The sequence below is a fragment of the Nothoprocta perdicaria genome, unplaced genomic scaffold (assembly GCF_003342845.1).
Source record: "Nothoprocta perdicaria isolate Ctin4 unplaced genomic scaffold, notPer1 scaffold_55, whole genome shotgun sequence".
NCBI lineage: Eukaryota > Metazoa > Chordata > Aves > Tinamiformes > Tinamidae > Nothoprocta > Nothoprocta perdicaria.
Genome location: NW_020455810.1, coordinates 1,002,572 through 1,015,695, shown reverse-complemented (window position 1 = coordinate 1,015,695; position 13,124 = coordinate 1,002,572). Strand labels below are relative to the sequence as shown.

General features: G+C 42.4%; 1 protein-coding gene across 1 annotated transcript in view; it reads left to right on the top strand.

Moving 5' to 3' along the window:
* The window catches only part of TRIO (trio Rho guanine nucleotide exchange factor), a 165,151-nt gene extending 154,261 nt beyond the window's left edge, over positions 1-10,890 (top strand). The window contains exons 51-56 of the mRNA XM_026048555.1: positions 1,111-1,273; positions 3,068-3,189; positions 5,532-5,610; positions 6,267-6,467; positions 7,592-7,730; positions 9,022-10,890. Of these exons, the coding sequence (XP_025904340.1) occupies positions 1,111-1,273; positions 3,068-3,189; positions 5,532-5,610; positions 6,267-6,467; positions 7,592-7,730; positions 9,022-9,564 (1,247 nt within the window). The 3' untranslated portion in view covers positions 9,565-10,890. The remainder of the gene's footprint in view (positions 1-1,110; positions 1,274-3,067; positions 3,190-5,531; positions 5,611-6,266; positions 6,468-7,591; positions 7,731-9,021) is intronic.
* Positions 10,891-13,124: the final 2,234 nt, after the last annotated feature.

The following is a 13,124-nucleotide window of genomic DNA, read 5'->3' as shown; positions in this document are numbered from 1 at the left end:
TTTAATCTTTAAGAAAGAAATTTGTTGAATGCATAGTTTGCTTTGTTTAAATTCACTTAAATGCATGACTTTAGGAACTCTAAATCTCTAGTTCTAGAGAATCTCTATCAAAATATATGTGTAGGAGGTTGGGATAAGGTGTTTGCGGTGGTAGGGACAGGACAAGAGAAGAAATCACAGAATGCTTGAGGTTGGAATTGAGCCCTAGATCTAGTCCAACCCACCCTGCTCCAGCAGGGACACCCAGAGCACAGGGCACAGGGCGGCATCCAGGTGGGTTTGGAAGACCTCCAGAGAAGGAGACTCCACAGCCTCCCTGTGCAACCTGTGCCAGGGCTCTGTCACCCTCACAGGGAAGAAGCTCTTCCTCACATGGAGATGCCAGAACTTTTTTGTTGCCCTGTCCAAAACAGTATAAAGCATAAGGACTGTATCGTGTGCTTTTCAGAAAGATTTATGCCATCTTCCTTTCCTATATGTTTGCACTGAAGCTGTACAGAATTTGGGCTTCGTTGTATTTGGAAGTAGTAAGGTCAGGAGGTGGAGACCACCTGCTTAATTTTTCACCTGGAATTCCAGGGAGCATTCAAGGCCTCTCTAATGCCGAGGCTGATCAGCACAAAGTTAGTGGCTCTGCAGAGACTGGGCTAAGCTCTTAGTTTTGTTTTGTTTGGTTAATCCACAAAAGTAAGATTTTCAACGTTCCCCTGTAAGCAACTATCTCTACAGATATTTTTGTGTGTGTGTTTCGTGGGAAAACTTAACTGACCATAAACACTCGCCATCTTGACCATGTTCTTCAATACTGTTCACCAAAGGGTTTTCTCAGCTTACTTGCCTCAGTGTTCAATTCACATGATAGTTTCTGGGTTATCCACAGCATAACACAATAGTGTCACATCCAGGTTAATTCAGAGAGAGCAGTCTTTGACTTTGCAGAGCCCCAGCAAGTGGCCTAGCCATTCACGATCCAAGGGATAAAACCCTGGAAACCTTCAATGCCACCGTGCTTTGCTACTTTGTCTTATTTATAAGAAAGAGTTGGTAAGGGAGCTGGGGGGGAGAAAACAAATTGGTTGTCTTCACCTACCATTAATTTTCTTTTTCCAGTTCCCCCAGAGTTTATAATACCATTGAGTGAGGTAACTTGTGAGACAGGAGAAACCATCGTGCTTAGGTGTAAAGTCTGTGGTCGCCCCAAGGCTTCAGTTACTTGGAAAGGTCCTGATCATAATACGCTGAGCAATGACGGTCATCACAGCATCTCGTACAGGTACAGTAGTTCCTGTGATTCGCCTCCTCACTCTAAAAGGAAGAATTCTTACAAGCAACCCTAGTGCTTATTTGCCTTGAGGTGTTTGGGGTTTTGTCCTCAAACATATCTCCCTTCCCCTCCCCACTGAACACCCCAAGAGCAAACACCGTGACTCATAAACACATAATGCTGCTCTGATTTCATACAGAAGGGCCTCAGTTGGTAGTTACTCAGTACCTGACTTGCTGCTATCACATGAACTTACCATTTTAGGGTTCCTTAGGCTGTAGTTAACCTGTGTGGTACCTCCGGCAAAGCTGGCTAATAAGGTTCCTTTCCCTGTGCCCCGTTTGTTGCTCCTCAGTTGTGCCAGTACAACAAATTTGTATGGGACATGCTGCAGATGGGATCACTGGGGTGATATATGATTAAAAAAAAAAAAACCAGCTTCCTTTCTTCTGAGGAAGATTTTATTTATTTTTATTTCTATTTTTATTTTTATTTTTATTTTTATTTTTATTTTTATTTTTATTTTTATTTTTATTTTTATTTTTCTGGATTGTGGGTGGAAAAGGGAACCCCTGTGAAGGAAGAGGAACTGCTGAAGTCATTACATTTTGTCTTTGCAACTTTGGTGCAAGATGGCCTTGACTTTGAGCCATAAAGAAGGATTTGGCCTCAGATGGAAATAACCTCATAGTTGGGATCTTGTGAAGAGGTTCTGCACCTTCCTCCGAGGGTGGCTGGTGGTACCCAGATGTCATAATTGGTTGATTTAAAATGTCATCTGAAAACAAAAGAGAATTCAGGTGGCATCTCCGATGAGGTATCACAGTAGCCACATGTGTCAGGGCAGTTGTATCCCACTGGTCCCGTGCTTGATCGGGAACCATACTGGGCCATGCCAGTGCTCAAAGGCCGGGACAAGCGGCTGTTGGCATAGTCAGTCAAGTGGCTTGGAGCTATTGGCATAAACCCAAAGGAGAGCAACAAGAATGATGGATAGTCATGGATATATGCTCTGTTGGGGGAGTAATAACATACTTAGGGTTGTTTTGAGCCTAGAGGTGAAATGCTCTATCCACTGACCATGGCATATTGTCAAAAAAGCAGGAGACATGAATTGCAAGAGGAAGATTTAAGGAGATGTTTAAAGACAGACAAAAAGGACATTTGAGCAGTGAGGAAGATTAAAGAGGAGTCTGCAGAATCCTTCTCCTGTGCTCTCCTATATCCTATTGCTATTTCTGCCCATCTGCAGAGCGAAAACCTGAATACCTTCCCAACCTCATTCTCCAGCATTCTCAAGTCTCCAAAGTCATGGCATACATGGTGCCTGTTTTGTATTAAAAATGGAGTCTACTCCTACCAGGGATAAATGCTCTGCAAACCTGAACATTAAATCAGCTTCCTTATGCTAGGCATCAGGAATGGGAGTTAAGCTTCGGGAAGGAGCAGTGATGGACCATCTCCCTGCCTTTGTCTCAGGATGCTTCCTCATAATTATGGGTGGTAGAGGGAGCACAAAAAACAGGACAAGGGCTTGATTTTCAAATGCAAAGCGACAAAGTACCAGTGAGAACGTTTGCTTTCCTGCTAAGTCTGTAGGGTGTCCAGGTTATTTCAAAGACACAAAACACTCTAAGTCTGAAAGAGACTTCTGAAATGGCAAAGATGGGGTTAACAATGCTTGTCCTGAGAGCGTATAGGAACTGTAGGCTGAGAAATATTATCACTCTAACTGTGTCTAATTTCTGTAGTTTGAGGTCTATAAAATGAATATAAATTAACAATTGTCATTATGTTTCTCAGTGACTTAGGGGAGGCTTCACTGAAAATCATTGGCGTCACTGCAGAAGACGATGGTGTCTATACCTGTATAGCTGCAAACGATATGGGTTCGGTTTCATCCTCTGCCAGTCTACGAGTTTTAGGTAGGCCCATCTGTCTGTTTTCATTGGATTTTATTCACAGTATCTGAGATTTCAAGGATAATGTATTATCCACAGTACAAAAGAAAAGAGAAGCCTGACTCTTGAGGCTTTCCTCTGCTGAGGAAGTGCAGTACCGGTCTGTTTCACCTGTGTCACACGGCCTGTTTCAGCAGCAATAGATGCATTTTTAGGAAGTAACTGATTTTTGGTCCCTACAGACAAAATTCTGCAGATCATTTCCATATCAAATCTAGGTGTATATTCACCTTGTTGGCCAATATGAGTTGAAACATACTACGATAAAATCATATCTTCTATATTCTTTATTTAGTCACAATGAGACTGTAGTATATTAACATTTATCATTAGTAAAATGCACAGCTACCAAGGTGACCTGGCCATGTATTATTTTGTAGAGTCCTTTCCTAGAATTAAAGCCACAGTATTTTGGAAAACATGTAAGAGAAAGAAAAAGAAAGTTCTCTTTGTGTCATGGATCCACACTTCATTACATGCTTTCAGGATCTGAAATGAGGCAATCTCAGGGCATGAGAACTTTCAAAAATGAAAAATGTCTCTATACATGTAAATATAGATGTCAGGAAAGCTTCAGAGGAAAGGAATGCTTTTACTTAATGCATTTGGCAACGCAGAGATAAGCTTGTGTTTCATTCATATAATTAGTTATTTTTCTCTTGGGCATTGTGGATTCTACATTTTTAGAAGTAGGGAGAACATAATGAGGAAGAAGAATAGTAACCTTTCCAGGTAGCTGATAGGTCATTTAGTCTATTGAGAAACCCATTCCTTGCAAAGAATTTAAAATATTTAAATTAATAAATTTTAGGTGGAATAGCTTTGTCTCAAACTGATCATGGAAAACAAAAGAAGATATGAATGTTTCGTGCTGCTTTTGTACATATGTTCAGCAGATTCAGGAACTTGTACAGTTGTCTGCACCAACATCCATTTTTCCAAAAGAACTTCACAATTTTCTTGGAATGTTGAAACCAGATGTTGAAAGACGTGTCCCTTCCAACAACCTCTCCTGAAATTTTGGAGGCTTTACATTCATTGCTGTCATCTTAAGCGCCCCTTGTTGGCAGCCACAATATGTGCCTTCCAAGCAACATAATGAGGCAGTGATCAGATTATTCCTGGCATTTCCTGTTCATTCAAAGCTTTCAGCAGTCAACTCTTAGTTTAGGTGCATTGCGATAGATAAAAGGCAGAAAAGGAATTCTTGGCCTGGTGTTTGTTTCTTGTTTCAGGTAGCTGTTACATTGTTTGATCGCTTCCTTTTTTTTTTTTTTTTTTTTTTAAACCAGTGCCAGATGTATTGTTGATAAAAGCAATAATGTAAAATATCTATTCCTCTGTCTATTTCCTTCAGTTTGCCAAGACTACTCATTCCTATACAGACAGTTTCCCCTGCAGCTGAATTAGTCCCACTGCAAGATACGCTCCGCAGTGTGCAGGCTGGGCAGCCCGGCGCACAACCCAGTTGTGTGGCTGCCAGCCCCTGTCATGCACAGATTAAGGGGACAAGAGGGCTCCACTGACTGCCTGTCAACCAAGGAAAATTTCTAGCTAGGGAGCAGAAAGCTCCTGAAGGATGGGAAGGAGTCAGTGTGAAACTGTGCCGCTAGTAGGGAGCTAGTATGAGCAATGTGCTTCTTATCCCTACACAGAAGACTAAAATGATGCTTTGGTCATAAAGGTCTTTTAGCCCAAACTACCATCTTTCTAGCCATGGTCGTCTTACTGACCTTATCAAAAGATTAGTAAGAATAAAGTAAACATTTTTTTCAATCAAAAGTAAAGCAGAATTTAGTATGATGTTACTTCCTAACTAAAGCTCTAAAACACAGGCAGCTCTATTCCCCAGATCTATCAATACGTTTATCAGGAAGTTCCGGTGTTTGTTGTTGACATTTGTTTCCCTCCAGGACTTTCAACATCTGGGAAATCCTTCAGTCCTTTGGACCTCAAGGACTGCAGCCATTTAAGTGCAGTCAGCTTTTTTGCATTATCTCTTTCAAAATATTATTTAACCCAAACTGTTGTAAGAGACTTCATAACCCATCAATAAGGTAGTTGATTACAGAAGCAATTTTATCTCCAATCTGCAAGAGGATGGAAAATATGAAGATATTAGTTGCACACACCTAGCTTCAAACCAAAAATGATAATGGTAGTCCCAGGCAAATTCTCCCAAAAATATATTCCCAAATTGAGTATGAAGTCTCCTTTTCATCTGAAACAAACCATTGCTTATAGTGACAAGTGTTGTTCTCAGGAGAATCTGACTATATTAAATACTGTCTTTCTCTTTATCGCAGGTCCTGGAAGTGATGGGATCATGGTAATCTGGAAAGACAACTTTGATTCCCTCTACAGTGAAGTGGCTGAGCTTGGCAGGTATGTTGACAGTCATGTCAAAATATGAAATTCTCAATCAAATAATGACATTCTCTAAGACACGTTATTTATGAGCCTAAAAAGCCAAAATTACATTGGGTTATGTGAAAATAAGGAAACCAGAATTAATCAGCACTAGATGGCAGTGTATAAGCAGAACACGTTAGATTGAAGTGGTGTTATAGACCACATTGAAGGATGTGTGTTTTGCAGATACTTTGAGAGGCTCCAGTGTTTTTTTGTTTTTTTTTTTTTGAAGCACACCTAAACATAATTTATGCTGCTATTGTAGTGAAGCCTTTTTTGTTGAGGGCATGAAAATTCAAGGCAGAGGAGGTCCAAAAATAAGCAAAATATAAAATAAGTTGTACAGCTATTATGTAGATGTTACACAAATTCTGCATTTGTCCTGCTTTGTCCTGCTTAGTGGTGGATCTTTGAAAGTTGAATGCTTTCTCTGTGAGTATTATAAAAAAAGTTTTCCCTCTGGAGATAATTATTTATCCAGACATTTTGTAGAAGGTGCATACACAACGAGTTTTATTTATACCTAGATCATGCTTTATTAGAGATCTGAAATTAGGATATTTATCAGTGTACAGGTATATACTTGTGCATGTTTTGACTAATTCCTTCCTTTTGATACTGTATTCCAGGGGCAGATTTTCTGTCGTTAAGAAGTGTGACCAGAAGGGAACCAAGCGAGCAGTAGCCACTAAGTTTGTGAATAAGAAGTTGATGAAACGAGACCAGGTTACCCATGAACTTGGAGTCATGCAGAATCTCCAACATCCCCAGCTCATTGGCCTTCTTGATACCTTTGAGACCTCCACCAACTACATACTAGTGTTAGAAATGTGCGTGAGCTCTTAACATAATCCATTAAGTTCAATCTCTGCAGCTGAGTGTTCCCTGAGTGTTTGTGGTAGTTTGGGAATAAGAAACTAAGAATTGAGTTTGAAAACGCCTAAATAAAATTGTGCTGTTATTAAAGATGCTACATTTAATGATGTATTAAGGAGGAGTCAAGTAGGTATATTGAACTGGCACGTAGGTGATAGTCTGAAATTAGAGAAATTGTTTTATATAAAGGGATTGCACAGGTGAATTAGGAATATTCTAATCTGGCTATGGTTATTCCTTCAGCCTGTGGCAGGACTTAGGTGCTCACTAGCACTATTAATAGTCTGGGGTTTTTTTTTTTTTCTTTTTCTTTGCTCAAGTCTATGCATTTTCACCTACAGTTCTGTTGATGTAGTGGCTAAGCAGAGTTTTGAAGTTCTCTCTTCTCCAGTTTAATGATGATGGGTTAGCATTTCAGTTTTATGACTAGTGGCATAAAGTGCTTACTGTCCTGTGTGCTTAGAGCATGTAGGTGTTACCATTCCAAACTGTGCGACCAAAATAACTGCACCCACATAAATTCTGTAACAACCTAGGAAACATCACAGAAGAATACATTTGCACACTTCTAGTAGCCAGTAGATTATAATTGAGACTTTTCACTATTTAAACTAGAAGAGGTTTTCAGTGTTAATAGAATCTCAGTGGAATAAATCCATTGTGTACCGAACAGATTTAGATACTTGGGATATACTGAGGTTTGTTTCTTTAGTTTTAAACTAAGGATAGAATAAAAAACATTGTAATTCTGTAGGCCTTTGTGTGGCAATAGTACTGGTTTTCTTCCTTTCCTTCTCTGCCTTCACCCTTTCCTCCCTCTCTGAAATAAGTTCCTCTTATTTTAGTTGCAGGCCAGCTGTCAACAACACAGAATTTTCTCCCTGGCAGCCTTTGATCATCAAATAAATGATGAAGAAACAGTAGCTAAACATTAGAAACAGTGAAATAGTTGTTGTAGTTGAGGGATATTTACCTCGAACACTACATATATATGTTTTAATAACTTTGAAAAGTGGTTGTATATTTTTCTTTCAGCTCTGTTATCTGCATTAAAATACACCTGTTGTAATTCCAATAGGGCTGACCAGGGTCGCCTTCTAGACTATGTTGTGCGATGGGGAAACCTCACAGAGGGGAAGATCAGACTCTACCTGGGAGAGATTCTAGAAGCTGTGCAGTATCTTCACAACTGCAGAATAGCACATTTGGACCTAAAGGTGAGCAGTGAAAGGGCTTGCAAGCAGAGCACGCTGAGCCAGGGAACTAGCATAAACACCTCGTGCTTCTAAAACCTGGCAGCTGAGGGCATAGGTCTGCAAATTGCTCCTTCAGGAGGGAATCAGGGTGTGATATGGATGGTTCCTGCTAGGCAGCTCTTCCAACACATCAGTTTTGCTTGGGTCAGAAGGATTTGATGCATTCTGATGGAAAAAACTGTGTAAGGAGAAGATTTTTCGATGAATTTGAATTAAAACATTTTTTTCACTCTTTTTAAAGTCTTTTTTTCCAGCCCTATTTGAATAATGGGGAATTTTAGCATTGACAAGCCTGTTTGTAGGCAGAATCTCTCTAGCTGAAACGTGTCATTGTGAGAAAAAGCTAGAAGGGACTGCATCTTCCTTCCACACACTCTGCTTTACCAAGCTGAACTTGTTTAGTCTACATGTATCATGGAGACCAAAAACGCAGTTCCCTAATGCTATAGGGAGTGTTCAGTGCTTTTTTTTCCAGTCTCTGATTACAAAAAAAAGTGAACTACTAAGAAATTATTTGTAGGTAAGTGCAATTATTAACTAAGTAGCAAAGCAAAATAAGCAAAATAAATGTTACTCTTATTTTGGTGGGATCACAGCTAAAGCAGCAATAATTTTGGAATTAAAACCATAAAACAGTTCCACTTTCAGCTTGCTGTCATAGAGCAGTACTGCTGAATGCATGCGCATCCGCTCGGATCTTTTCCTGCCATAGTCTCACGGCAGTGCTTTAATTCCATCCGTGCAGCTCCATTATGCTAAAGAAGCATAAAATCAAGTTGTTGAGTTTTATTGAAAGACTCGCACACATGTTGACAAGATCTTTAATTCTTTAAATGCAGGTAGGTTACCTGTATGTAATAAAGAAATACAAAGGCCTTTATTCCCCCCTTATTTTTAACTGCTGTTCTTCAAGCTGTGAGCTGTCGAGCCGAGCTCTCTGTGGAGTTTTGCAGAGCTGTTGCTGTGAACATGGGCAGCCTTATCTGGCAGAGCTGTGTCTCCTGCAAGTGCTGCAGTGCCGGCCTCTGAAACACATTCCCTGCGTGGTGCACTTGGCAGGAGACTGCCCGCGTGTTGGTCTGGGGGCAGGGTGCACAGGGCTGCCCGGGAGCGTTGCAGAGCTGCCTTTGGCCGTTATCCTTGGAGCTTTGAGCTTACAGTGCCGACTGGGAAGCAGTAATGTTGGAGCATTAAATACTTGCTAGGCTGCCTTCAAGGAAGGCCTCTAACCCTTTCCCTTTATGTTTTCTAGCCTGAAAATATTTTGGTGGACCAGAGTTCCACTAAGCCAACAATAAAACTGGCTGACTTTGGAGACGCAGTCCAGCTCAATACTACATATTACATCCACCAGTTACTTGGAAACCCTGAGTTTGCAGCTCCTGAAATTATTCTTGGAAATCCTGTTTCCCTCACTTCAGATGTGTGGAGCATTGGCGTGCTCACGTATGTCCTTCTTAGTGGCGTCTCTCCTTTCCTGGATGAAAGTGTAGAGGAAACTTGCCTGAATATTTGCCGCTTAGACTTTAGTTTCCCAGATGACTACTTCAAAGGAGTTAGCCAGAAGGCCAAAGATTTTGTATGCTTCCTACTTCAGGACGACCCAGCTAAGCGTCCCTCGGCTGCGCTGGCCCTCCAGGAGCAGTGGCTGCAGCTGGGGAACAGCAAAACCGCTGACAGCATCGACACGTCCAGACTGACTTCGTTCATCGAGCGGCGGAAACACCAGAATGATGTTCGACCCATCCGTAGCATTAAAAACTTCTTACAGAGCAGGCTCTTGCCAAGAGTTTGACCTTGCCCGAAGTTCTCTCTCATTCTCTTTCACCTGCCAGCCAAGACTGGAGATAAGACTCCTCCTGCCGATCCGACCGGAGATAAGACTCCTCCTGCCAATCAGCTGTTGACTTGAATTTTGAGGACAAGCGGCGCGCGAGCCACGCAGCTGCCAGCGAGTGCTCGTGTGCGCAGGCGCCGCGGGGCCGCCCGCCTCGCCGCCGGGGAGGGCGGTGGCACTGTGCTCTGCAAAAGGCACTCGCGAGCGACACACTAACAGTATTTTATTCAGGTTTCTGCAAAAAAAAAATTTAAAAAATTTAAAAAAAAATAGTTTTTTTAATGAACAAGGGTTGAATTTTGCAAGTGAACTTGACTACCGTTTTCCAGATTTATTCAAGGAAGAAACGCCTATGTTCAAAGCACTGGTATTCAGAACCGAATTCCCGCCTGGAGAAGGCTCACCAAGGCGGCTGCCCGCGGAAGCGGCCTCCGTTCGTAACACCCGGTTCTCACTCGGTCCTAGAGCTTTCCCGTGGCCTCCTCGCCTGTGTGTATCTCACGTAGCAGTGCACTGAGATCGGACTCTGCTTTTAAGTGCATCCAACCTCAAAGTTTTTTGCATACAAATAGAATGAATTGTTTTGCTCTGATAAAATGTAGGCCTTACTTGTATATAGACTGTTACCTGCCTTCGGTCTGTAACTGCCCCCCCATTGCCCCCAAGCCTCGTTATCCCTTCTTTCCCCCTCCTTCCGAAATGGTGGAATGCCACTGTGCGGGTCTTCAGTTCAGGGCAGCACTCGCTGTCCCCCCCCAGAGAAAAAGGGACTTGAGGTTGGTGCCCGGCCGGCCAACCCCGTTGCTGAGCAGTATGCAGCAGGATGAAATACTGTAAATGCACTCATTTGGGATCTCCTTTTATTTCATATCATGTGCAATGTCGTGGCTTTAACATTTTATGCAACTATTTATGAGGACCTCTGTTGTAACTGTAATAAATATATAGAAAAAGCACATACTTAGTACGGCGAGCTTTATGGGTTGGTGTGCGGGCGTGGGGCTCCCGGGTGGGCAGGGAGGCTGTGCCGCGTCGCACCGGCGCTCGTAGATTCCCATGAGGGTTAGCGTAGGATTTAGTGGAGACTGCTCAGTTTTAAGGATTGTTTAAAAGGAAAAAAAAAAAAAAGGAGAGAGATGGAGAGAGATTCGTACCCCAAATCTCCAAACTGGTTAAGAAAGAGGGTGACACTTTTTAAAATTTATTGCTGTATTCAGAATGCCAAAGTCTGACTTTCCCCCAAATCAGTCTCGATATTTACTGCTTTTTAGAACTTTCCAATCAGTGTTTACTTCTTTCTGTGAAACGAACAAATGGATTTTGCGCTCTTTGGTGAAGAAATGCATTCAAGAAGTAGTGGTCAGGCGGCGAGGATCTGACACGTAACGTACTCGTCTTCGTAGCTGTTTCTAAGGTTGAAGTGCTATTGACAGGAGCTATCTCGAAAGGCAGGGGTGGTTCCCTGTGCGTCGCTGCGTTCCTAGGGGCGCGCTGTCCTCTGCGTCTGTGTGAAACGCCGCGTTGGGAGAACCCGAGCCAACGTCCCACGCGTCGTTAGGTCTCGGGGTCTTAAGCCATAACCTAGCTTGGATTAGTTTTGAGCTTTGCGGCTTCCACTGTATTCTATTTATTCCTTTTTTTTTGTTTTGTTTTTATTTTGTTTTTTGGTTTGTTTTTTATTTTGTAAAGTTGTACAGAAACTTTTTAAAAGAAAACAACTGACTTCAAAACTGGATGTGTATTCGTACCAACCTCATATCGTTATGTTTGTGTATTGTTTTCCTTTATTGTTTCAGTTAAAATTTTGCTTTATTTTGCATGTATATTTCTTTGTACAGTGACGTTACATGTTTACACAGTATGACGTGATGTAAATATTTTATTTTGCCATCAGTTATTTTGAAAAAAAATTAAACATATTTGACATATTTGTCTGATCTCTTGCTTTGAAGTGTTTGCAAGGCTAGGTTTGCTTATGCTTTAACTGGGCTCTGAACTTGAAGGTAAATTGTTTTAATGCCATAAAATTCCATTTACATTGCAACAATGTATCTTTCTTTCATGCCTTACAAAATAATACTTGCCTTTGCTCTAAGTGTTGACTGATTTGTAGCGTCCTGCTCGTTTTTGTGTAAAAGATGTGACTCTCTAACTGTGGAAATTCATTACAGTCCTCTTTACTAAACTTGGATGTTTTTCTCCTGAGGCTTTTACCAGAAGTTCCCTGTAAAAGACCAAGGGCCTGTATCTCATTTTAGTATCGATCTTTTCTGTGTGTATTTCCCACATCCTCATAGTGACGCTCGAGGCCCACAGCGAATGCCCACGAAGAAAACCCACTTGCATCATGAAGGCTTTGGGTTTTGCTTCCTCCTGTGAGGGTTTTCCATGGTATTTACCGCTCGCTTTTCCGCTATCGCTAACACATTTGCAATCCAAAACGAAGGTCAGGGACAGTGCGGAGTGCTCGGCCTGTCCCTGCGTGGTGCCCGTGGCCTGTCCTCCCCTGCGTCCCCGCCGCTGGTGGAACTGGCCCGCCCTTCCCTGCAGTTTAATGGGGCTCTTGGTGAGCAGGAACGCTCCATAAGAACCTGCTGCCAAAGGTGAACCGTGGGCAGCCTTTTCCATGGCTGGGAAATACTCGGCGCTTTGTTCTTAGAACCGTTTGTGGGTTTGAGTTTTCCAGAGTGCCTCTTTCTTGCCTGCAAGTAACCGAAGCGGAGGAAGGAGGGATTACCCAGTGGGAGGCAGGGAGAGAATAGGTTTGTCTTTCTTTCAATGGTAGAAACTCATCCCCCTCAGCTGGGATTTTGAAACTCCTGTTTGAGCAAGAGTGCACTGTTCTTAGTCCATTTGCATGAGTTTGCTTACTTGGAAAATAATAACCCCCAATATTTTATTTAAAAAATATATTTTTTTTTAAGTGGAGGTTTCACCAAAACCTGCCCTTCAGTCTTATGCAGGGCTATTCAACTTGAGTCTTTCACATAGCCAAAATAGCACAGTGGGGTCTAGCAAGTGCCAGAAGGTCGCTTGGGCGCAGTGCTCATTGACCATCTTGGGAGTGGAAACCCCATGTATGGGGAGGAGAGCTGACACGGATGGGGCTTGTGGGGCGGGAATGCTGCAGAGCACAGGCAAGGGCAGCGGAGGCAGACCCTGAAAGGGGAAGGAAAAACACAACAGAAGCATGGGGAGGTTCAGGATGGGGAAGTATCCAAATAGCTCTAGCTAGTCATCTGTTGCTGGTAGTTTAGGAAGAAGAGAGGGGGTTGCCAGCACTTCTTTAAAGTTGGTCCATAGATAACTTTTCAAAATAGAGACTGAGAGAGCAGGAATTCTCCTAAGCACTTCTGATGCACACAGCTCGACTTGAAAGCCCTTGTGCGACTGGGCAGAAGAGAAGTTGGCTAAACGGGGTCTCCAGGGTCAGCCACCTGCACTGGCAGAGGCAGATTGGAGAAAACACCCAGCACTGTGCCTTGCTTTTCACCTCTCCTGAGCTTGGCAGGGAAGGT